The sequence below is a fragment of the Lissotriton vulgaris genome, chromosome 11 (assembly GCF_964263255.1).
Source record: "Lissotriton vulgaris chromosome 11, aLisVul1.2, whole genome shotgun sequence".
NCBI lineage: Eukaryota > Metazoa > Chordata > Amphibia > Caudata > Salamandridae > Lissotriton > Lissotriton vulgaris.
The window spans coordinates 776,230,006-776,255,890 of record NC_141699.1 but is presented as its reverse complement, the minus strand read 5'-3'; the positions used below and the strand labels follow the sequence as shown (position 1 = coordinate 776,255,890).

General features: G+C 45.5%; 1 protein-coding gene across 1 annotated transcript in view; it reads right to left on the bottom strand.

Annotated features, from left to right (window-relative positions):
- The window catches only part of CUL3 (cullin 3), a 778,285-nt gene that overhangs the window by 392,383 nt on the left and 360,017 nt on the right, over positions 1-25,885 (bottom strand). The window contains exon 10 of the mRNA XM_086943903.1: positions 17,151-17,258. Within this exon, the coding sequence (XP_086800029.1) occupies positions 17,151-17,258 (108 nt within the window). The remainder of the gene's footprint in view (positions 1-17,150; positions 17,259-25,885) is intronic.

Sequence of the window (25,885 nt, the reverse complement as noted above, 5' to 3'; positions counted from 1 at the left end):
AATTATTATACACACGACCTGTTGTGAGAGTCAAAATAAACGGCTATGTCTCTGAGGCATTTACCATAGAACGTGGGATGCGGCAAGGTTGCCCACTGTCCCCCCTATTGTTCGCTTTGGCCCTGGAACCCCTAGCTTGCAAAGTAAGGCAGAATCACCACCCATCAGCACTTCAGTTCCCGAGTAGACCCCTGCACATTTCCCTTTATGTAGATGACATGTTGCTGTATGTCCAGGAACCTGAACGTCCTCTCCATCCACTATTGCGCACATACATCAAATTTGGGGGACACTCGGGGCTCGAAATAAACTGGGGCAAATCATCCGTCATCCCTCTAACAGACACCACCCTGCCTCACACGTTGGAATACCCACTGGAATAGCAGACGGATTTCATACACTACTTAGGGGTGTGGTTACATAAGAGACCCAGAAATAGTAATCAGAACCTATTAAGGTAGAGCTGTAGACGCACTGGAAGACAAAGTTAAAAGATGAATACAGCTTCCCTTGTCGCTGGCTGACCGGATAGCGATAGTAAAGATGGTAATCCTTCCCAAATTCCTATACCTATTTAATAACATCCCCATTACACCACCAGGGGAAGCCTTCAAGCGCATAGCTTCGGTAGTACTGAAACTAATATGGGCAGGTAAACAACCACAGATCAACTTAGCCACACTGACTTTACCTTATTCCAAAGGTGGATGGGGAGAGCCTGACTTCCTGCTCTACTACTTGTGAGCCCAGGCGCAATATGCAACCTACTGGTGCCATAAAATACCCTACCTGACTCACGATGCTGTTGAAGAAGGTGACGCTTGGCCAATCCCTCTAGACGCCATTATCACACATACCAGGCCACCACTACACAACAAAGACATCAACACCATTGACACTACCAATGCAGCATGGAGGCGCTTGGGTCAACTAGCGCGTAAGCTGCCACTCTATGCACCAGCATTACCACTACATCATCATCCCAGCCTGTCTGTGTCAGGTGAGGATGTAGGAATGGGACTCCTGAAACAAGTGGAATTGACGACGATGGGGGACCTATATAGAGATGGCGTATTCATGACAGAACTAGATTTAGCGTAGATACAGAATCCATCTCTATTATTCAAGTTCACATTCCACAGACTACGAGGCGCGATCAGACAACTCTACCCTGACTTCCCCCATGAGCCACCGTCACTGGACACACTACAATTTATTCTGACGCCGCACAATGCCACACACTTGGTCTCACGTCCATCCACAATGTCACAAACTGAAATAGGTTGCACGGCAACCAAAGCACAGGAAAGATGGTACATGGTGCTGGAGACTCCCCTCACGGAGAAGGACTGGGAGACGGCCTGCACACGGACTAAATTGCTCACACCTAATGGTAATTTGCGCATCATACACTTTAAATATCTGCATCAGGCATATTACACTCCAGTACGGTTACCTAAGTACGGTTTACGAGCGGAAGCAAGGTGTAAACGGTGTGGCTCTGACCGAGCTGACTTCATCCACTTGGCGTGGTACTGTGCGAAAATAGAAGCCTACTGGGTAGACGTCACGACGACACGGTCTGCAATGGTGGGCATTGATATTGAATGTACCATCCGTGTGTGTCTCCTGGGTCTGTTGGAGGGTGTAAGAGCTTCAAAACGTAAGTTCTACGTGGTGGCCCTACTTTTGGCAAAATGCAAGATTTCCATGTGTTGGGAAAGTAAAAATGTTCCATCGGTCAAACAATGGTTAAGTGATATGGCTTATTGCCAAGACACTTTAAGGACATTCGAAGAAGAACTACCGCTAGGTCTAGACCCAAGGAATATTGGATGTATTTAAAGAATTATTTGTGCGGACAGGCTGTTTATTAATGCTCCCAACGAATTGTTACCCAGTATAACTCCTAGGTTTAATTCTGTGACAGATTTATACAGGCACCAATTGTATCATTATACTGTATTTTCAATTGGACGATGAATGCGGAAGTGGAATGGTCTGTTTTGGTTTATGCTTGTTGATCTCATTGCTGTGCTATTGTACTATTATATGAAATGCCAATAAAGAAATTTAAAAAAAAACTCTTCATTCCTTGGGACTTAAGCTTCCTGGTATGAATGCACCAATAGGTAGGGAGGTTCTGTCTCAGCCTCCAGTCCTCGTACGCCAGGATATTTGTGCTACTAAGCCACCTAAGCTGCTTACCCACCTTTTGTACCTCCGGTATTTCCGGCCCCAAGGAATATAACGGGAAGGGAAAGGAATTCTAGCAATCAAACAGATCGAATTGAGACAGGGGCAGTGGGGGGTGCAGCATAAAGTAGGGTCTCCTTGCCTAAATGTACCCTCTGTAGCAATTTTGATAGGGGTACCGTGTACTAGTGTAAATGCTACAGGATTCTACAGCCCATCTAAAAAACAAAGTATGCAATTGGTTAGCTACAAATGCAAATTTTAACTTCAATGATTATAATGATATCTTACTTGTTAAAGGGGAGGGTGGATTGGTCCCATGCCTCAAACCCTAGAGGGGGATTGTGTTATAATAAACTGTAGGTCTCCTGTTTTGGCAAAGCGATTAATTCAAAGTTCTAATTCACTGCCTATTAAGGATACAGGTATCAATATTCTCCAGCTTGGCTTTTCTATTGATGCTTACAGGCACAATTTCCAACGTGCGACAGCACGAAACATTACCCTTCCAAACAACCAGCTATTTCTACTGCCAATAGATTCCTTCCTTTGACAGACTTGGACCAACATAACTGACGCCAGGACACCCCCCCCAAGGCCCCCTCCCCCCTGCTTTACCACCCATAGGCCCCTTAGCCTAGCAGAATGTCATATGGAATATGCTACTTACCAGTATGCATCTGTTCTTGGCATGTAGGGCTGTTGACATTCATATCTGTGCATAGATCGCCGCCTAGTGTTGGGTCCGGATGATTGCACATTGTTGTCCTGGAAGAGTCTTCGAAGTATCACGAGATAGGTGGCTCCTCCTCTGGATTACAGTGCGCATGGGCATCCTCTCCATCCTCAGATTGTTTTTCGCCATTGTGGCAGAGATGGAGTGTGATAAAGTAAGAGATGTCCATGCAAGAAAGTAAGAGTAATAGTGAATGCTACAGCTGCGACAGGCACTAGGGAGGAGAGTGGGCGATATGAATGTCAGCAGCCCTACATGCCAAGAACAGATGCATACTGGTAAGTAGCATATTCCGTTTGAGGCATGTGGGCTGCGGAATTCATATCTGTGCATAGAATGTATAGCAGTCTCTCCCTTAGCGGTGGCTACCTGTGCCAGCTGCAGCAGTCTGAAAAAGAGTTTTGAGAACAGCCTGTCCTACAGCCGCCTGCTGCTTGGAGTGTACATCTACGCAGTAGTGTTTGGTAAATGTATGTATGGTGTTCCATGTGGCTGCCCTACATATTTCCTCTAGCGGAATGTTCCCTAGGAAAGCCATAGAAGCTCCCATTTTGCATGTGGAATGCGCTCTTGGGGGCACTGTTAAAGTATGTTTAGCTTTAATACAACATATTTGGATGCATTTAACTATCCATCTAGCTAAGCCACCTTTTGAAATGGGGTTACCTTTGTGCTGTGGTGAAAAGGCAACGAACAACTGCTTTGTCTTCCTAAAATCTTGCGTCCTGTCTACGTAATATAGCAGAGCTCTTTTTACATCCAGTGTGTGCAGAGCTCTTTCAGGTACTGATTGTGGGTTTGGGAAGAACACTGGCAGTTCTATTGTTTGATTTATGTGGAATTGTGATACCACTTTAGGCATGAATTTAGGGTTTGTCCGAAGCACGACCCTATTTGCGTGAATTTGAATGAATGGCTCCTGAATAGTTAGGGCTTGCAGCTCACTAACTCTTCTAAGCGAAGTGATGGCTACGAGGAAAGCCACCTTCCATTTTAGGAATTGTATCTCACAGGAGTGCAATGGCTCAAAAGGTGGTCTCATTAGTCTGGTTAACACGATGTTTAGGTTCCAGACAGGGGAAGGAGGGTGTCTTGGTGGAATAACTCGTTTGAGGCCCTCCACGAACGCCTTGATTGTGGGCACTCTGAACAGCGAAAGGTGCGGTCTGTTCTGAAGGTAAGCAGCTATGGCTGCTAGGTGTATCCGTATGGACGTATAGGCTAGATTGCAGCGGTGTAAGTGCAAAAGATAGCATATGATATTTTGAATGGACGCGTCCAGTGGGTTTATGTCGTTGTTGTTACAATAAATGACAAACGTTTCCACTTTGACGCATAGCAAGCTCTTGTTGTAGGCTTTTTTGCCTCCTTGATGATATTCATGCAGTCAGGAGGTAAGTTGAGGTAGCCGAACTCTAAGACCTCAGGAGCCAGAATGCAAGGTTCAGTTGCTGTGGATCTGGGTGCTGAATGTCTCCAAGGCTCTGCGTTAAGAAGCTAGTGTTAGACGTAGCCTTTGATGGGGCACCACGGAAAGTTCTAGGAACGTGGTGTACCACGGTTGCCTCTCCCATGTTGGAGCAACTAGGATTAGCTTCATGAAATGCTGGCGCAGCTTGCGTGCCACTAGCGGTATCAACGGAGCTGGTGGAAAAGCATATGCAAATATGCCTGACCAGTTCATTCATATTGCATTCCCTTGAGACTGCGGGTGTGGGAACCTTGCGGCGAAGGACCAGCATTTTGCGTTTTCTTTTGTGGCGAACAGGTCTATTTCTGGCTGTCCCCACTGTTGGAAGTATGGTTGAAGCACCGAGGGGTGAATCTCCCACTCGTGCATTTGCTGGCATTGTCTGCTGAGCAGATCCGCTATCTGATTGTCCTTGCCTGGGAGGTGTTCCACCAGGAGAAAAATGTTTCTCTGGATGGCCCACTTCCACACTTGTTGTGCCAGATTCGACAGCTGTGGAGAGTGTGTTCCTCCCTGTTTCTGTAGGTAGTACATTGCAGTCATGTTGTCCGTCCAGATCAACACGGTCTTGATGCAGAGATGTACCTTGAAAGCTTTCATTGCCATGAAAATGCAGATTGATGTGTAGTTTTCTTTGCTGCGTGGTCCATAGGCCCTGTACTGTGTGGTGGAGAACATTGGCTCCCCACCCTATCAGGGATGCGTCCGTTGTCAGCCCAATTTGTGGTACAGGCTCCTGGAACAGTCGTCCCTTGCAAAGGTTTTGTGGTTTCCACCAATGCAGAGAGTTGTATGCACGACTGGTCACCAACACTAGGTCGTTTAATTGTCCCTGAGCCTGGTTCCGCTGCCGTGCTAGGCACTCTTGCAGCGGACGCATGTGAAGTCTTGCATGAGGGACAATGAAGATGCACGAGGCCATCATGCCAATCAGTTGCATAAACACTCGGGCTGGGAGTGAGTATTGCGGCCTGAACTTCTGGATGAGCGTTTGGATGCTGCTTATTCTGGCAGGATTTGGTTGTGCTTTTGCTGCCACAGTGTCTATTGTTGCTCCCAGATACTGCTGGACGTGGGCAGGCTGGAGATGGGATTTGTTGTAGTTCAGCGAGAAACCTAGATCATGCAGGAGGTGAATGCTGCTCGACATGTGGCTGGCACACTGCTGGGCTGACCGTGCTTGTATTAGCCAGTCGTCCAGATATGGATAGACATGTATATGCTGTCTTCTGAGGTGTGCAGCTACTGTTGCCAGGCATTTGGTGAACACCCTCGGGGCTGTTGTTACCCCAAAAGGGAGGACCTTGAATTGGTAGTGCTGGTTTAGAATTGTGAACCTGAGATATTTGCTGGGTGTGTAGGGATATGGAAATATGCACCTTTGAGGTCCAATGTTACGAGGAAGTCTCCTTGACGCAACAGTGGCAACACCTGTTGTAGAGTGATCATGTGGAAATGCTCTGATAAGATGTATTGGTTTAGGGGCCTGAGGTCTAAAATCGGTCTGAGAGACCCGTCCTTTTTGGGGATTAGAAAGTACAGAGAGTACACCCCTGTACCTTGGTGCTCTAAGGGTACTAGTTCTATGGCCCCTTTTTGTAGCATGCTGATGACTTCCTGCTGCAATAAGTGTAAGTGTTCAGCGGACATAGGACGTTGTCTTGGGGGTATGTTGGGTGGTGTGGACATTAACTCTAGGCAATATCCATGTCGTATAATTTGCCTCACCCACCTGTCTGTAGTTATTGTTTCCCAGACTGGCAGGAACTGCTGTAGTCTTTCCCCGACCGGTGTTACATGGTCTGGGGGCAGTGACAAGAAGTCACTGTTTGGTGTTGGTGGAGGATCTGGAGCTGTTATTTCCTCGTCCTCTATCCTTGGTGCTATTGCCACGGTATCCACCTCTACTGTTCTTGTTGTAGGTGTTTTGCGTGTTGCTTTTAGTATAAGAGGTTTGCTGTGTTGAGGCTCCTCTAAGAGCTCCTCTGTTGCCGGAGCGACGAAAGGAACCACCTCTATATTGCTGTGACTGCAGGGCACCCATAGACTTGGCTGTCTCGGTGTCCTTTTTCATTTTGTCCAGTACGGTGTCCACATCAGGACCAAATAAATAGTCAGGGTTAACGGGTTGATTAAGTAAAGTGGTTTGAACTTCATTTTTAAACCCGGAGATGCGTAGCCACGCATGTCGTCTGAGCATGACGCTGGTGTTGATAGCTCTGGCTGCTGTGTCTGCTGCATCCAAAGCACATTTTATGGATGCATTAGATATGAGCTTGCCCTCTTGTATCAGGAATTCTGCCTGTTCCTTATAAAGGTCAGGTAGGTGTTGAAAGATTTGTTCCAGCGTGTCGTAGTGCGCCCCGTCATACCTAGCTAACAGGGCTTGCGTGTTTGCAATTCTCCAGATGTTAGCTGCTTGAGCAGCCACCCTTTTTCCTGATGCCTCCAGAATTTTGGACTCTGTCTGGAGGTGGAGCTTCGCCAGATGTTTGAGAATTAGCACGTTTACGTGCATTGGAGACAAATAGAGAGTCCAAAGGCAGTTGTCCCTTAATATATGTAGGGTCAACCGGGGCTGGTCTATATTTTCTCTCTATCCTAGGGTTAATGACCCGTGCCCTGGTTGTGTCTTTAAATATGTCCCCTGCATGTTTAAGCACCCCTTTCAGCATTGGCAATGTTTTGACATTTTTCTCCGAGGTGCTAAAAGTGTCAAAGAGGAAGTCTTCATCAATGGGATCTGCGTGCATCTCCACATGGTGATTATATGCTGCCCTTTCTATTAGTGTGTTAAAGGCAGCTGTGTCCTCTATAGGCGATGTTTTTACAGGGTATGCAGAGTTGTCAGGAATTGTTTGAGAATCTCCAGGATCCACAGGGTCAGTCCATGGCTGAGTTTGTGTGTCCTGGTCAGTATCCGTTAGATAATTGTATTGGTTATGGTCCTCATACTCCCCATAGTCACTTGTGCGTGTGGGCGAGTACATATATGTTTCCTGTACATATGGGGTGATAGTTTCAAAGAGAACTGGCGATGTTGAAGTGTCTCTTTTCCTCTTTAGAGGTATCTTGTAGGACTCAACAGTAGTTTCAGGCCTGATTTTTCTCTTTAAAAGGGTAACCCTCCCAGTGTCGGGGTCGACATACAGTTTAGACTGTTCTTCAGTCGAGGGATCCTGTTCCTCTGCTACTGTAGCTTTTCCCCCCATTCTTGGCCTCTTTGGCTGGGTTGGTTCGAATCCGCTATCTTTTTTGACCACCCTTGGTTTGACATGCGGAGGAAGTCCGAATTTTATTGGTCAGAGAGGTTGTTGGACCGTTTTAGTATCCTGTATGATCTTTTTTGGAGCCGTGGTTTTCAATCCGACTGTTTTTGGCTGTTCGATAACCATTCTGTGGCCCGGTGTCGACTTTGGAGCATGTTGCTTCGGAGCGATGCTTTTGTCCCTTGGTTCGACGGAGCTCTTCGGCTCGAGTCTCGATTTTGGTATAAGTGTCTGTGTGTGCACTTGCTTCGGTTGTTCGACGCGGAACTTCGGATCGACAACCGTTGTCCGTTCAAGTCCCTTTTTAGTGTTGCCAGGCGTCGACGTCGATGTCCTCGGGTCGACTGCCTTCCGCTTAATCGCGGACGTGGGAGCAGTAGCTCTGGCCTCTACACCTTTGCAAGCGACCTCGATGGGTTGACGACCTGTTTTTGCTTGCTCAGCTTAGACGGATCCGGCATTTTCGGTCCGAAGAATGAGATGCCGATCCGTTTCGGTTTCTGTTTGGTAGCTATCACTTTCGGTTTCTCCAGATTTTGGAAATGTCGTACCGATGGTTCTCGTAATACATTCGTAGCCGGGCTTAACTGCGGGGCTATCGAATCGTCGTATTGATCTTGGCTAAGGCCTTCCGGCGATGCCTTGACCTGAGCCTCTGGATCTGAGCCTGCGAATATATTGGGCTCCGTACTCAAGGTCGGCCCAGTGTCTTCGCCGGAGTCGTCCTCGACGGCTCCTATGCCTGGTTCGTCATCCCCTACCTCAATGTCTTCCTCGTCATCGACGCAGTAGTTGGAGTCGTGTTCAGACCCCTGCTCCGACTGCTGATCCGAGTCCTCAGGGTCTACGACCTCTTAGTCGTCTTCAAAGATATTCTCTGGCTCGGGCGCTGACCTCTGCATCGTCTGTCGCGCCGCACGTCGAACCCGAAGAGTCTTTTTTTACCTTAATTGAGCACAAGCTAAGCATGCGGCTTCGTTGTGTTCAGGAGATAAACACTTATTACAGACTGGGTGTTTACCAATGTGTGGGTATTTAGAATTACAGTTGGGGCATCCCTTGAAAGGACTTCGTTCCATCGACGATTGGCCCTAGTGTCGAGAAGGCCACGCGGCCCGATTCGACGTCCTGAGTACAAAGAACAGGAATAAGTTGTAGGTACCGATCGAAGATACAATACCGACGCCCCTAAGGCCTTTTGGCCTTTAGAAAGTTAGAAATATTTTTCCGAACTCCGAGTAACGAAAGTACATCCGAACCCAATGGCGGAAAAAAACAAATCTGAGGATGGAGAGGATGCCCATGCGCACTGTAGTCCAGAGGAGGAGCCACCTATCTTGTGATACTTCGAAGACTCTTCCAGGACAACAATGTGCAATCATCCGGACCCAACACTAGGCGGCGATCTATGCACAGTTATGAATTCAGCAGCCCACATGCCTTGAACTAGTAAATTACCCATTGAGACTACACCTTCTAGTGTGTTGGGACCCTCCCTTACAGTCCTTAGCTGGAATATTGCGTGCAAAAGAGATAATCTGGTGGATCACAAACGGCTTAAATTGGTCATCAAGTTTGACGTTATTATACTTCAAGAAACCTGGGCCCAAGAGCCGGTTGGCTGGGATGGTTATGAAAGCTTTAATGTAATAGCGATCCCCTCCCGTGGCTATAGATCGCGAGGTCGTCTAACCACGCTGGTTCGTCTTCCCAAGAAATTAAGGGTTTTTCCAGTTTCCCTGAGACACAATGGGATACAGATTTTATGGGCGATAGTCTCCAAAGATGTCCACCTCTTTTTTTGGTGAATTCCTATAACTATCAGCAATCCTGGGTGCAAGGTTGAGGGTCTCCTTGATGATAAATTATATGCTTACTTTAAATCCTTTATCATAATAGGTGGGGATTTTAATGCTAAGTTGGGAGTTAACCCAAATAATTGTAACCCCTTTGTGCTTGATGATTCTATGATTAATGATTCAGGTTCTGACCAAAGGGGTTACAAGCTATTGGATGCACTGGGTGAGGCGGGTTTACGAAATGCCATGCTAATACAGGGAATAGCCCACTTTTGTGGGATGGGGCTCTGGGACTATCATTGACTATGTTTTTATATCATGGCCACTTGAAGATTACCAGGGATGGTACATGACACCTGCTTCAGCGTCCATAATCCAATAGAAATTAGGTTAGGAGTAACAGCCTGTTTGGGCCCAAAAGCGTTCCAGGTCAGGTTTCTCATTGCGATTGGTCGCTTATGCTCGCAAGCGCTCGCCTTGAGAAACTGCCCGTTCAGGTTGAGATAACTGCCGCTCAAGTAAAAATCTGCGCGTGGAGCAGCAGAAAAGGAAAGCCTGCGCTGTGCATGGTGCCGTTTGCGATGATCGCACAGTGCAGACAAGCATCCAGCACTGTGCAATCACTGCGAACAGCATTTTTCAATCAAACTCCGCCGCTCCGCGTAGTGCGTAGGACTTTATTTTACCACTTCACGGAGTTTTGCGTAGCGCAACTCTGCAAGCTTTGACAGGGGTTCATTTATATAAGGCAATCTGCTAATATAGTCCTAGTCTTTAAAAAGGGGAATGGACAGGACCCCACGTGCTATTGACCAATTTGCCTGTTAAATTCAGTTGTGAAGGTTGTAGGTCGCATTGTCTTAAAGCGTGTGGAGGCCTGGGTTCAAGCCAATGATATGGTTTGCCCAGTCCAATATGGATTTAGGGAAGGGATAGGCACGTCAGAACAATGTATGAACCTTAACCTTTTGATAGGTAAATATGTAGTGGCGAAACAGGGGTCCAATCTTTCTTTCATTCTTGGGCCTCAGTAGTGCCTTTGACCGGGTAAACAGGTCAAAGCTCTAAGATACTCAGGGAGTATTAGGATTACCTTCCCACACGGTCAACTTTCTTAGAGCTTTACACATGGACGTAAATGCCTATGTTAGATATGGCATGGAGGGAGAGTGTATCCAATCATTTAGTCTCCCACAAAGTGTAAGGCTGGGCTGAGTGCTGGTGACAATTTTATTTTTGCTACACATAAATAGCTTGAACACCTGTATGATTGCCAACAGGGTTGACCTGCACAACACATTCAGTCAGTGTGCCCTCCCTGCTCTAAACCCATGCCGCAGTGTTGATGGCCAGAACGGCAAGTGGGCTTAAGCTTTTGGTTGATTTATTTTTCAATTTTATAGATGACTTGGATCTGGGCACAAACATCTCCAAGATTCACTATATGGTTTGTGGGTAGAAGGCTCCAAAAACTAGACCTATAGATATAAAGGGGCAAACAATCACTAGGGTGTCTACCTTTCCTTATTTGGTAGTTTAATTGGACTACCAGAACAATTGGCTTACCTGTATATCTAACTGATGCTTTAAATTTGGTCAAGCTTGTAGCGCTCGGTTTAGATTTTCCTCTTCAATAGGCTACAAACCCATTTTGCCATTACTGCTAATCTATATAATGAATGTCTCAGAGTATTGACATACAGTGCGGCAATTTGGGGGGAACCGTAACTGCAAGGTGACTAGAAACTGGATTTTACCAAGTGTGATTGAGGATTGTCTTGAGTGTATATATGGCCACAAGATACTGTGGTTAAATTATATCAAAACCGTTGCTCACTCCCTAGACTGTATGGAACCTTTCTGTAGGCCACAAGTTTCTTAAAAAACAGGAGATCGGAACCCCTTATGGAACGTTTTTAAACCAACTGATGGTTGAGAGGGAAGCCAGGGCGCTGGAGATATACACTAACAGATCCTTTTTGCTTCTGAAAACTGTAACAGGCATTGAACCGTACCTTACAGCTGTTAAGACATCCTTGGGACAGATGATAGCTTGCAAAATTTTGGCTGGGTTCTATCCATACAATAATCTGTCCCTATCCGTGCCAGTTTGATCTCTATGCACTTTTAGTTTGTTCCCTGTGACGGTTGCTCCCCTCAAACCCGATACATCTATTTTTTAGCTGTAAATAATACGAATTTTGCATAAAAAGTATTTAATACCACATTTAAAATCCAGGGGCTTTGTCTTATTTTGGCCTGCACTGTTACATTCACAGCTATTACCTGATCATGTTGTGATGGTAGCGGCTATTTCCAATTTAAAAGGAGCTCTATCTTGGAATAAAATTATGAGTGCCTAATCTAAAATGACTTGATAGATAGGTTGGCCTGTTTTCCTCTAAATTGTACCTACTGTTTATAGAATGTGTGATCTGCGCGCAATACGGTGGCCTGTACATTTTAATGTTTTTAACGTATTTATGTGGTTATGTTTTTGGGCCAGATGTAGGTAATTCATATTTACCGACTCTTAAATACCGAATTTTACCGATTCTGTATTTAAGTGTCGGTAAATATGAAGGGGGGAGATGTAGGTAATTCCAAATTGAGAATTACCGAATCGGTAGGATTCGGTATTTACCGATTCGGTAAATACCGAATCGGTATTGCCCATTGATTCCTATGGGCTACGCCCATAGGAATCAATGGGCAATACCGATTCGGTATTTACCGAATCGGTAAATACCGAATCCTGCAAGGGTGCAGGGGGTGTCACTTTGACACCCTCTAGCACCCCAATTCCGGATTTGTGTGTCATGTGGCACACAGACATGCCCTAAGGGCATGTCTGTGTCACATTGCACAGGTGTGCATGCACACCAGGATTCGGTATTTTACCACCCAATTGGATTGGGTGGTAAAATACCGAATCTGAAAGGCCTTTGGGACTCAGAAGAGTCCCACCTACATCTGGGTCTTACCGAATCAGTAAAATTACCGAATCTGTAAAATGATGCCCCTACATTCCAATCACCAAATACCGGTCGGTAACGGCCGAATTCGGCCGTTACCGACCGGTATTTGGGCTCCTACATCTGGCCCTTTATCTTTTATGATTATGACACAATCAAATAAAGATTTATTACATACTAATTACACTCCATGTTTCTGTACTCTACCCTGCGCCACTATACTCTACTGCACCCTGAACCAATGCACACTACACTAAGCCACTGCAATCTACCCTGCACCACTTCACTCTATGCAACGCCGTTGCACTCTAAGCCACTGCACTCTATGCCAATGATAATAATAATAATACTTTATTGTATAGTTAGTAAAAACCATTACAAAGTATAAATACGACAATATACTAAAACACAGAAAGTTTACACTGCTCTGCGAATGATAAAAAGTTATTAAGATAAAAAAAAGTCTTTCAAATTTGAATATTAACATGTTCCAGATCCAAGATTTTGTCAGTATTCTTTGCTTTTTCTCAAAAATGTCAATGAATTTGACTGCCCTGCAAATCAGTTGCGGATCTACTGAGCATAAAATTTGTATGATCGCAGACCGGCAGGTACGTATTCCATATTCCTTAAACTTGGTTTTTAACCCACTCCGGCGTTCCTGGATCAGAGCCGGGCAAATACAAATCAGATGGATAAAGTCTTGTCTTCCTGCGCCACATAAACCGCATCAGTCACATTCTTGGGACTTCCACTTTGGTGTCTCGGCATTTGTTGGAAAGTTACCCAGCCTTAAATTGAGGTGTTTACGTTTGATAAAAGGCGAGAAAGCAAGGTCACTCTATGCCAATGCACTCTACCCAAAACCAATACACTGTAAGCCAGTCTACAATACGGGCCACTATACTCTGCAACACTCTACGCCACTTCACTCTATGCCACTCTACTCAATTATGCGCCATTGTACTCTAAGACACTGCATTCTACTCCACACCACTGCACTTTACACCACACTACTATACACTACTGCACCCTGACTGTCTAATCTGCAACACTGCAGTCTCTGCCACTCTATGCCACTGCACTGTACTCTGGACCATTCTACGCCACTTCAGTCTATGCAGCTCCGCACCACTGCACTCTATGCCACTGAACTCTACTCTCCCCCACTCTACTGCACTCTGCACCAATGTACTGTACACCACTACCCTACTCTCCACCACTGCACTCTTCAACACTGCACTCTACTCTGAAACGATCTACTCTATGTCACTGCACTCTATTCCACTCTGCACCATTGCACTCTGCCACGGCAGTCTACCCTGTGCCAGTTCACGCCACTATTCTACGCTGGTGCACTCTATGCCACTGTGCTTCATGCCAATGCGCTCTACACCACCTTACTCAAAACCAATACACTATGCCACTCCACACCAATGCACTGTATGCCACTATTCTCTACTCTGCAACACTCTAGGCACTCCACTCTGAAACAATCTACATCTACGCCGTTCTACTCTAAACCACTGCCCTCTACGCCAATGCATTCAACACCACTTTACTCAAAAGCAATGACACCATGCCTTTAAGCTCTCCTCTGCAACTCTATGCCACAGTGTTCTATGCCCCTGCACTTTATGCTGCACCACTTTACCCTATCCACTGTGCTCTAGGCCACTGTGCTCAAAACCAATGCACTCTATGCAATCTACACCAACTACTCTGCACCACTGCACTGTGCCACTATACTCTACGTCAATGAACTTTATGCCACTTTTTCTACTCTGCACCACTGTACTCTCCAAGACTGCACGCTAGGTCACTGTACGCTACTCTGCACCACTCAAATCCACGCCTCTACTGCAGTCTATGCCATTCTACTCTATTCTGCACCACTGTACTCTACACCACCCTACTCTACTGCACTTAATCCTGCACCACTCCACTCATTCCATTCTGCTGTAGGCCAACACTCTACACCATTGTACTTAAATCTACGACACTCCACAACACTACTCCACTCTATGCAACTCCCTCTATGCCACTTTACTTCACTTTATTTTACAACACACTACTCCACTTAATTCCACTCCACTTTACACCACTCCACTATGCTCAACACTATCCACTCTATGCCACTACACTCTTATACAATGCTCCACTCTACGCAGCTCGAGTCTACAGAACCACTACACTCAAACCAACACCCTCTACGACATTCCACTCTAAGACACTACTCCCTCCACAACACTAGACAACACTACACCACCCCATGCCACACAAGTTCCCTCCACTCAACGACACTCCATAACACTCCACATTTTATGACTCTCCATACAAGTCTTCTTTACCCCACTAACCTTTAGTTATGCTGAACAGCAGCCACGCTTGTGCACAACATGACAAAAACATACTGAGCTATTGGCTTTGCAAAAGCTGGTTATCCAAAAGCCTAATTGACAACCAAGGTTTGAGGGGTTTTAGTGTAAACTACAGTACTTGTTTGTATAGCTATACATAAAATGAAAACCATAGCTGATAAACCACCACACACTTAACACCATTCAGGATTGTTCATTAGCAAATGGAACACTTGAAATAGACCTCTGGGTAGACATTGCGTTCTTTAAATGTAGGAGGGTTGGGGCAGTTCAGGTGCTGCTAGGAATGTTGTTCGAGATCCTGGTTCATAAATGTAGGGTTGGCTTACATTTTTTCATTTTTGGCAGTTTTTAAATTCTAGTCTAGCACTATCCTGGCTTTTTGTTGTTCACCAGAGGTGGCTATTTTATCTGCCACGTAAGCAAATGATGCTGACTTGGAGGTTCAGTAACTCGCGTTCCTTTAGGTAGGACTCATATGGCGGGTGACGAGATAGGATGTTGTTAACCTGGGGTAGTGAAGACTTCTACCATGTATGTGAATATTAATGTGAGCCATGTACGTGAGTTCACGTGTGTTCAGGTTGTGTGACTACATCTGTAACGTATGGTGCATGAAGGACTAGACAATGTGCTCATTTTAATGAGCTACTCAGACAAATGTATAAAAAGTTCTTGATGTTAGTTGTGAGTGCAGCATTTGTGATTACAAGCACTTGATGAGTGTTGTATAGGATATGGTGCAAGACAGGTGAGGCAAAGGGGTATATATATTATTGGAGAGGTAGTGCTTCTGACCATATGTCCTTGTCCTGTCCTACAAAAGGCCTAAACTGGCAATGCCCATGTCCACAATGGACCTCGCTGATGACGCCTGGCAAATGGGACATCCTGAAAGAGTGACAGAAGACTGACAACAAGCTTAGAATGGGCTGATGAAGAGCCTCTGAGGAGGTACACAGGTCGCATGGCTTTGGAAGAGAAGGTGCTTGTGCGAGTGAGATAGTGGACTACTTTTACATTGATTTGTGGCTTATAAACGTCCATTTACAGTGGCACAGCTCTGGGATTAGTTGACTAGGCCAATGTGGCAGAGACAAGGCAAGTTGCAGCAGAACTGAAGACCAATGAGTTGCAGTACATTATGGGAAGAGTGGCTGCTCTGCTTCGGCAGTGACTGGCGATTCTAAACTTCCTTTTGTTGCCCAAAGGCAGTGAGGTGTAATTATTGGATGCTAACTCCACAGGTCATAAACATCAGGCTGCAGACGGTGAACGGTTATCATCTTCTGTTTATAGTTACTCTTTCACACTCCCTCTATGCTTTTTGCTCTAATTCAATCAGTTTCACTTACTGTGGTTACATATTTGTTCTGCCTTTCATTTTCTTGGTCTTTCTCCTACTTCTCTCTCTAACTCTTAAATTGTTCTTTCTTTTACTTACTCTTGTCTGTAAAGACATCTAGGTTTGATAAGGCTTTAAATTTTATAACTGTTCAATAGGAACATAATACGTTTTACAATATTAACTTGGAGCATCCAGTTAAACACATATATATGCACAAAACAATAAGAAACAAATGTATACAAATGGTCATCAATACAAAACCACAAAGCAGACTTTGGATGCAACTCATTTCTTATAATACTTCACTATGCTGGACAAAATAATACTGCTCATTCAAAACAAATGTTAACATTGACCCACCAAATAAAGGAGAGGTCGACTTTCATTCCTGCAGCCACTTGACTGCTCAACAATGTCTACCCATCAACAGTCATTTAGTTTTAAAGATACCATACAGAAAAGCAAACCCTCGGAAATACAGAAACCTTAATCTTTTAGCACAGACTCACCATCTCAAGTTAGCCAGACTTCTATTGCAGCAAATGTGGCTCAATTTATTGTCAAGCGTGGAAGACTACTTGTAGTGGCAACACCCAGGGATTGCTACAATGTGGGACTACTAACGGTCTCTTCATTAAAAGAAATTCTGACTTTATACAATTTAAATGGAAACTCAACACTGGGCTATTCCTGAAACATTCTGACTGCCATAAAACCACAGAACCAGGTACAAGACTATGATCACTGCTTTTTTGAAGTCTCATTTTTGCTCTACCCTTTGCAATAACGGGGTATTATTTTCTTTTCCAAACGCAATTATACAATCATGTGTTGATGCGTGATGCTGTAACCAAAATTAATACATACATTAAAATATACAGGCAGGATTTTGAAGAGAAAACAATTGCTGAATGTACTGTTCTATACGACCTCAAAATCAATAAACACAATTATCATAAAGAAAAGGTCTTGTACCCCAGTGGTCTGTAGATGCTGTCTAAATTCATCCATAGTGGTGTTTGAGATACTCATGTCTCTGAACATTCCTTCCAGTTTTGAAGTGAACTGGCAGCCACATTCAGTCTGAAAAAAAACATTATGTATAGCACAGTTAAATATTATTGTGACAGGTTCATGCTGTAGTGAATTCACTGCCAAGTATCTAAAAGATTATCTAAACTATCAGACTACGACACAGACATATACATGAATATCGTTTTTAGAAAAATCAATATAGAAACCGTACAGTTTGGAGCTAAATAAGCAAAATTTCTAAATACCACATTACAAAATAATTTTTCCTCCGTCCAAAGCTAAGTAAAATATAAAAAAAATTTAAAGAAGGAAATAGAAGTATATATATTTCTGCTTCTTACTGACTGGAGAAATTATCATTTTTTTAAAATAAAGAATGTAGGTGAGAAAAACCTTTCTGTGTTGATTTGATAAAGCAACGCAAATTGGGTGCTTAATGGCAATGAAGAGCAATAGTGAAGTGTGTAAAATAAAATATTTCTTTCTGTACATAAAATGGCTGAAGTGGTTGGTTATGTTAAAGAGAGCTGCAATCCTAGAAGTGCAAGAAAGAAATACAAACCTATTGTCAACTTGTGTTTACAAAGAAACTATAAAAGAGTCTCCATATGCTATTCTGAAATTAGTCAAGGTATTTTTTCCACAAAAACACTTTCCAGCAACTCCTGGGTCAGGTGGGCTGAATCCACGCCACATTTTCAGGATAACCGCAAACAATAGTATGTAAATGCTTTCAATGTGGATGAAAAGACTGAAAGGAGAATGCTACTTACCAGTATGCATCTGTTCTTGGCATGTAGAGTTGCAGAGTTACACACTGTGCATAGATGGCCACCTAGTGTTGGGCCCGGATGTTTGCAGTTTGTTTATGTTGTAGAAAAGTCTTAGGAAGTCACAGGATAGATGACTCCTCCTTTGGATCATACTGCATGCGCATGGGCATCAGCTCCAACCCCAGATTGTTTTTCGCCATTAGGGAAGTGATGGAGTCTTACAAGAAAGTAGTGATGTCATTGTAATTTGTATCTAATTAAGATAATACTGGAACAGACAAAGGTAGCCGGGGAGGCGGGTGGACGTGCGTAACTCTGCAGCTCTACATGCCAAGAACAGATGCATACTGGTAAGTAGCATTTTCCGTTCGAGGCGTATGAGCTGCATATTACACACTGTGCATAGATTATATAGCAGTACCCACCTTTAGCGGCGACCACCAGCATCTGTTGCAGTTGTTTGAAACAGGGTTTTTAGTACAGCCTGGCCCACAGTTGCATGTTGTTTAGTTTGCACATCTACACAATAGTGTTTTGTGAATGTGCGCGGTGTACACCATGTAGCTGCTTTGCATATATCATCTAGGGGAATGTTCCCCAAAAATGCCATTGAAGCCCCTATTTTTCTTTTAGAATGGGCTTTGGGAGGAATAGAAAACCTATGTTTAGCTTTTTGCTAACAGATTTTTATGTATTTAACAATCCACCTGGCTATCCCAGATTTTGATATGGGGTTACCTTTATGTGGTGGTGAAAAAGACACAAAAAGTTGTTTAGTTTTATGAAAAGTTTGTGTTCTTCAATGGCGGCTGGTGGCATTTCAAAGTGGTGAGGCATAAAATAGTCCACTGCAGGGAGTGAGCGTAGCGAGCGAGCCTGAACAACCAAAGGGCAGTTTGCGGGGAGGGGGGGGGGGGGGGGGGGGGGATGATTTTGAAAAAAGAGTAGACAAATGGTGCATTTTCAAGCAAATCCGCATCAGGTAATGTTCTTTACAGCAAGCACATTAAGCTTCTGCGCAACCTTTCCATGAGTCAAAACTTCCACTAGACAAAACTCATATCTCTCTCCAGGAAATACATTAACCATTAGCGCTATGATGACATTTGTGTATTGTTTCTGAAAATTGCTAGAGGCCAGTAAGGTGGTAGCAAGTGGTTTTAGAACCATAATAGACTTCCAACGCCATTCAAATTACACACTAGACAAGAAAGCAGTAAGCTGCCTAAATAAAAAGTACCAGCATCCTGGAAAGAGCGAAGTAAAGCATGTGAAATGTAAGCAGTAAGAACATGGTTTAGAGATACCAATCCACCCATCAATCAGTCATCTCAGTACCCCATGATTGGCGCACTTCCACCACCAGGGAAAACAATGTTGTTAAAAAAAAAAGACAAAAAAGCAAAAGTACTGCTTCACTGGCAAACTCTGTAAAGTAGCGCTCATATGTTTGGGTGTGAATAAAATCAATGTAGCCACTGTGCGAACACTCTGACATGCTTGATTTGTTTTTTTATTTATTTTTCATTGTTTGAACCTTACTTGACCAATGAGTGGCGACTGGTGAAGTTCATATGGGCAAGAACACTGAAGCAGAGTTTTTGCGCACTATGCACATAATTCACCTTTTGCCAAATTGTAAATATCAAAACATCTATTACTGAAGAAAGAAATTAGCAGAAAAGTGCCACACGTGGCATAGCGCAGTGCCAGATAATTTGTAAAGGATTCATTAGTCACTTTTTCCTTGCTGATAGCTGTATCCCGGAGTGTGGGTGAAATCTTTGGTGCCTAGACTGTCTCACTCTGTGCATCAAAGAAAGAAGTCACTTAGTGACATCCTCGCGCTAATGAACGCTCAACATTTGCACAGCAACTTCTGGGTGTCACCAGCGCTTGATTGAGAAGGGAACTGAGCCCACACAGTTGCCTAGGATGACACTGCTTATAAAAGAGCCGTCAGGTAGGAAATCGTGTCTCCGGTGCTTGACTCTTACGTGCCTCTTCACTCTTATTCCATCAGTTACTGATTTTCTAGGCTCCGACGGGTGGGGTTCACATTCAGAAAACTGTGCAATAAGACTCTCCCCCCCCTACCACCCACTCTCACTTTTCACCGCCAACAACTTCCACCCACCACGATTGACAGAAATTCGTTCACTCTAGAAGCAGCATTTTTCCTCTTTACTCACTTCTAGAAGTTGATAGGAAAAGATAATCCCTAAATTGGCGATTTTCCCCCGGTCTAGACTATAAAAAATTTCTAACTGTCAGGGAGAGAAAGTTCTAGAGTAATTTGATTTTAATACTACTACAGCACTTGGAAACGGAGTAAAAAGTGTAATCTGTTTCCTATGTTTTACTATAGTAAGTATACTAGATATCGAGGCCACGCTGGCGAACGAGAGCCGCCGGCGTCGCCTAAAACCATATATGTGCGGTGTTATATCCTAACACCGCACGTATGATATGTAAATTACACAAAATGGAAACAGAGGGTCCATATTACTATGGTATTAATAATACACCAAACGGACGGTCCAGCCAAACGGTTTGTACCGCTGAATGCATTATTATATACACGAAAGGAACTGCTGTGCACACATTGTGCATGGGAAAATTTCTATGTTTACGGTGGGTTTAGTCCAGTCGCGGCTCGCAAAGGTCGAAGGAGGGGGATCACGCGCGGGGAGGGGGGGGGGGGGGGGGGGGGGGGAGGTGGGTCACGCAGGAGGGGGGGGGCGTAGGGGCTTTAAGAATAAAGTTAAAAAGACCAAAGTTAAACTTACCTGATCAGGGAGGTCCACGCCGCCTCTGCTGTCTGCTCCTGGGCCAGGGTCCAGTGCGTTGGAATGGCGCCTTCTCTACCTCTTGCATGAGTAGCTTGCAACCCCTGGCGCTCAGCCAATCCAGACACTGCTCCAGCAGCACCAGGATTGGCTGAGGGCAGGGAATGCCCGTTAGGAGACCGGGGGCTGCGCATGAAGCAACCCTCTGTCTCTTAAGGAGAAGGCTAGTGCCCATGTTCGGGCTGATCCTAAAAATGATAAGTCCAAAAACGAACATGCGCACTATTGCACTGTCCGCTGTCACTCAAGTCAACTCAGAGAGTGCAGCCAGACCACAGCCCCACCCCTTAAGCGTCCGTGTTCTAACACGGACGCTGATCTACTTCTGATGCTAATTCAAATTAGGTGTCCTGATTGCTGCAATTAGCGTCAGAAGTAGAATGATGGGGCCGTGTCATTAGTGGGGCAATGCCCCAACACGCCCAATGGACACACCGCCACTGGTGTCCTTTCAATGTAGTAAAGCAATGCTCTTTTGACATCCAAGGTGTGAAGCGCTCTTTCTGTGACTGTTTGTGGCTGCGAGAAAAATACGGGCAGCTCAATAGACTGATTCAGATGGAAGGGTGAAATGACTTTTGGAAGGAATTTAGGATTAGTACGTAGAACCACTTTATTATGATGCATTTGCAGAAAGGGTTCTTGAATGGTAAATGCTTGTAGTTCACAAACTCAGAGAAGTAATAGCTACTAGGAAAGCTACGTTCCAAGTTAGGAATTGCAATTCACATTTATGTAACGGTTCAAAGTGGGGGCCCATTAACCGTGTGAGAACAATGTTCAAGTTCCACACTGGTGAAGGTGGTGTTCTGGGAGGGAATATTCTTTTGAGTCCTTCCATAAAAGCCTTTATGGCAGGTACTCTGAAAAGAGATAGATGTTGTCTATTTTGTAAGTATGCTGCAATGGCCGCAATGTGCAGTCTGATGGACGTGTACGCTAAATTACACTTTTGAAAGTGTAATAGGTATCCTATGATGTGTTGAATAGACACATCTAAAGGATTGATGTGTGTAGGAACGTGGATACCTGACCATGGTTACTTCAGATTTTTTTGCCTAGTGTTTAGCTGGTTTTCGACATAGGCTCGGGTCCTGATTAGCAGGATCCCAGGCCAACTATCTGCTCTCTCTGTAAAATGGACTCCATGTACCTTAGGTACATCTCCAATTGGATATTGGATCACCTTATGAGCCCCTATACAGTGTACCATAGGTACCCAGGGCATAGGTGCATCCAAGGCCTACCAGGGGCTGCAGCATGTATTATGCCACCCCTGGCTGGCCATTCACATTGACACAACTGGCTGAGCATTCAGCTGGGGCAAGGTCGTTGTAGGAGAGTAGGGTCTGCTATCCTATGGTCACCTCAAATTTTTGCTATTTGCTTCACTGGTTTATAACTTAATGTGGCTGTGGGCCTGCTAATCAGACCCACAGCCTGCTGTTCTCTCTCTAAATTAATGCCAATGCACTGTAGGTGCATCACAAATTGGAACTGGTTCACCTTATAGGCCCCTGTAACAGTGTATCCCAGGTACCCAGGGCATAGGTGTATCCAAGGCCTACCAGGGGCTGCAGCATGTATTATACCACCCTTGGCCTGGCCTCCATATTTGACACAACTGGCTGATCAATCAGCTGGGGTAAGTTGGTGTAATCACCTCTTACTTAGATATAGTATACCTATATCTAACCTATCTGGACACCTGTTAACCTATAAGCCACTCCTATGGAAGTCCTCGACAATCCTGGAGGCAGAGTACTTGGTTTCATGTGAGATGGTGCTCTGGCACGAGCTGAGCCCGTCTGCAGCTGTCGGGAACAACTCCCTTAGCTGTTCCGGGATATTGCCATACCATATACTCTTAAGTGCATTATAATCCTCGCGGTTATATGCTAACTTTGGTTTGGCTTTATCAAAACATGTCGAGTAAGGTGTCATACGATTTGGAATACTATCCCCTCGACGGTCCTGTCGTCAGGGATAGCATTCCACCCTTCTAGAGGGACACAACGTGTACATAACCTGAACCCCGGTTAAAGTTAACCAGAGCCTCAGCATCACAAAATGGATGCTGCCACCACAGACACAAGTCTGACCTCCTGCTGCTGGGAGTCTTTCCAGCGAGGGAGGCTTGGACAAAGGGTTTCCTGCCTTGGGAGGTGCGAGCACCACCCCAGACAGGATTTTGTGTATTGGGCAGGACAGGGCTGAATAGAATGAGACATGCCTGGGGCACACAAGGTGTCCCTGTGCATAAGCCAGTCCAAACCGGGGCTTTCCAGCCCCAGTCCTGGCGCGGAGCTGGACAAAGGAAAGGGGGTGTAACCGCCCCCTTCCTGGTCCCACCCAGAGGAGGGACCTAGCAGGTGATCCGGCCCCCAGATTGAGAATAAGAGTAGGAGCTTTGTCCCAAGACTTCAAATCATCCTAAAGTCGACTTGAAACTAAGAAGAAAACTGGTTTCGACATTCTGCTGCACAGAAGACTGAAGAGCATCTCCCTTGTGGCCAAGGAGTGACCACCCTGTGAATACAGGCACCATCCAGCAACTCTACGTCTGCTTTGCCACCGCCTCCCGCCGGTGCCCGAGCCCAGAGCCCGACAAGACCCTGATTCCCAGACATCTCGGAGCCCGATCCACAGTCCCTGCAAAGAAGAGACCCGTGGAGACACCGAGAGACGTGGGACCGGCCATCTTGAAAGACCCACGAGGAGCTGACTGCGCAGCACCCTCGACGCTGTGCTTAGGGGTTTGAGAAGCCCCACCACCGAGCAGCATCTGCACCAAAGATCCCCCCCAAGCATCTCAATGATCTGCGTGGGGCCCTTTTGCACTTTGCCACTCAACGCGCCATCCTGGTTACTGGCCTGTTGGCTAGTGGCCATCTTGCGACGAAATCTGAAATCAACATCGCTGGTCTGGTTGCTTCAGACTGGCCTTCGCTCCGGTAAAAAGGAGCGGCCCCTCTGACCTTGCTGGTCCGAGTGAGAAGCTTGCATTGTTTCCTGCGTGGCTTGCATTAGCCAAGGCCGGTTTGCTCTGATCAAGAAGCCGACACCGCCATCAGCTAGAGCCTTCGTGGGACAGCTCGTGACCGACGCCTGGACGTCCTCGACCTCTTTGTGTCCACGTGGCTGCAGAGACAATCTTCACTTCTTCGCCTGTTTGCACCCGACATCGCCTGGTTCCATCCTGGTTCCACGGTAGTCACTGGCTAGTGACTTTGAACATTGTCTCCTCTGCTTTCAGGTCTTCACCTCTTCAGATCCACCCTTCAATCCACCGGAACTCTCCACGACGACCCGCCTGCAGCATCTTCATCTACAGGCTCCATAGACCAGCGTAACGAAACCCGACACACTTTGAGACATATGCACCCGCTTCCTGTGGGGGAGGTAACCCTGGCACTCCGGTGCTCCTGTGTAGCAATACACCTCTAGTGTCTATGTTCCAAGTTGCTAGGTTCTAGGTCATCCGGAAGGTTCCCTTTTCAGTAACTTTGACGCACCATTGACTTTGCATTGGTGCATGCGTGTGCTTTAAGCGCTGCACCTGAGTCCCGCGGGCCTTGACTTAGTCACTGCTAGTCCCGAACAGCTCCAGCGATTCCCCAGGCCCTAAGCCTACTTCCTTTTCGATTCGTGGTACTTATACCACTATTTTAGTATATGGTTAGGTGGGCCCTAGGGCTCATCCATATTGTGCAACTTTTGTATATTTAAACTGTGATTTGTTTTAACGCATTTGCTTCTGTGCTAATAAAGAGTATAGGGGATATTTGTAGTAAATAAATATATATATATATTTTCAATATATATCTGTGTGGTGTCCTTTTATTCGGTATTCAAGGGGATTGTGTATGGTAAAACAGCTTGCTTCACATGCCTTACAGAGTTTAGCCTAAGACTGCTTTGTCCACGCTACCTCTAGGATAGCTGGTCTAGAAGGTTGACTTACAACCAATCATCATAAGGGTTACTTGGCATGGTACAAGGTGATCACTAGAACTAGTGCGCATCATATACCAGGCCAACTTCTCACAGTTGGGTAATCACCCCTTGCTTAGATATAGTATACCTATATCTAACCTTATATCTAGACACATATACACCTATAAGTCACTCCTATGGCAGGCCTTAACAATCCTGGAGGCAGAGTGCTTGGTTTTATGTGAGATGGTGCTCTAGCATGAGCTGAGCCTGTCTGCAGCTTTTGGAACCATGTCCTTATAGCTGTTCTGGGATATTGCAATACCATATACTCTTAAGTGCATTATGAACCTCGCGGTTAAATGCTATCTCGGGTTTGGCTTTATCAAAACATGTCGCTTAAGGTGTCATACGATTTGGAATACTACCCCCTCGCCAGTTCTGGCGACGTCGGTAGCATTCCACCCTTCTAGAGGGAGAAGACATGTTGTTCCTACTATTCCCGGTTAAAGTTAACCAGAGCCTCAGCATCACAAAATGGATGCTGCTGCCACAGACAGAAGTCTGACCTCCTGCTGCTGGGAATCCTTCCAGCGGGGGAGGCTTGGCCAATAGGTTTCCTGCCTTGGGAGGTGCTAGCACCACACCAGACAGGATTTTGTGTATTGGGACAGTGAGGGCTCAGAGGATTGAGACATTCCTGGGGCACACAAGGTGTCCCATGCATAGTCCAGTTCAAACCGGTGCTGGGGCTTCCCTGCCACAGCTCTGGCGCAAAACTGGACAAAGGGAAAGGGGTTTAACCGCCCCCTTCCCTGGTCCCACCCATAGCAGGGACCTAAGCAGGCAATCCAGCCCCTAAGATCAGTATATAGGTAGGAGCTGAGTCACTAGGACTTTAGATTATCCTGACTGAAACACTGAAACGAAACCCTGGACCTTCATCACTCTACTTTGAAAGAAGATGACTGAAGAATCTCCTTTGTGGTCAAGAAGTGACTACCCTGCATAAGCAGGCACCAGCCAGCGATCGACGACTTGCTTTGCCGCCGCCTCCCGCCGGAGCCCGAGCCCAGAGCCTGACAAGAACCGGATTCCCAGACATCCAACAGCCCGA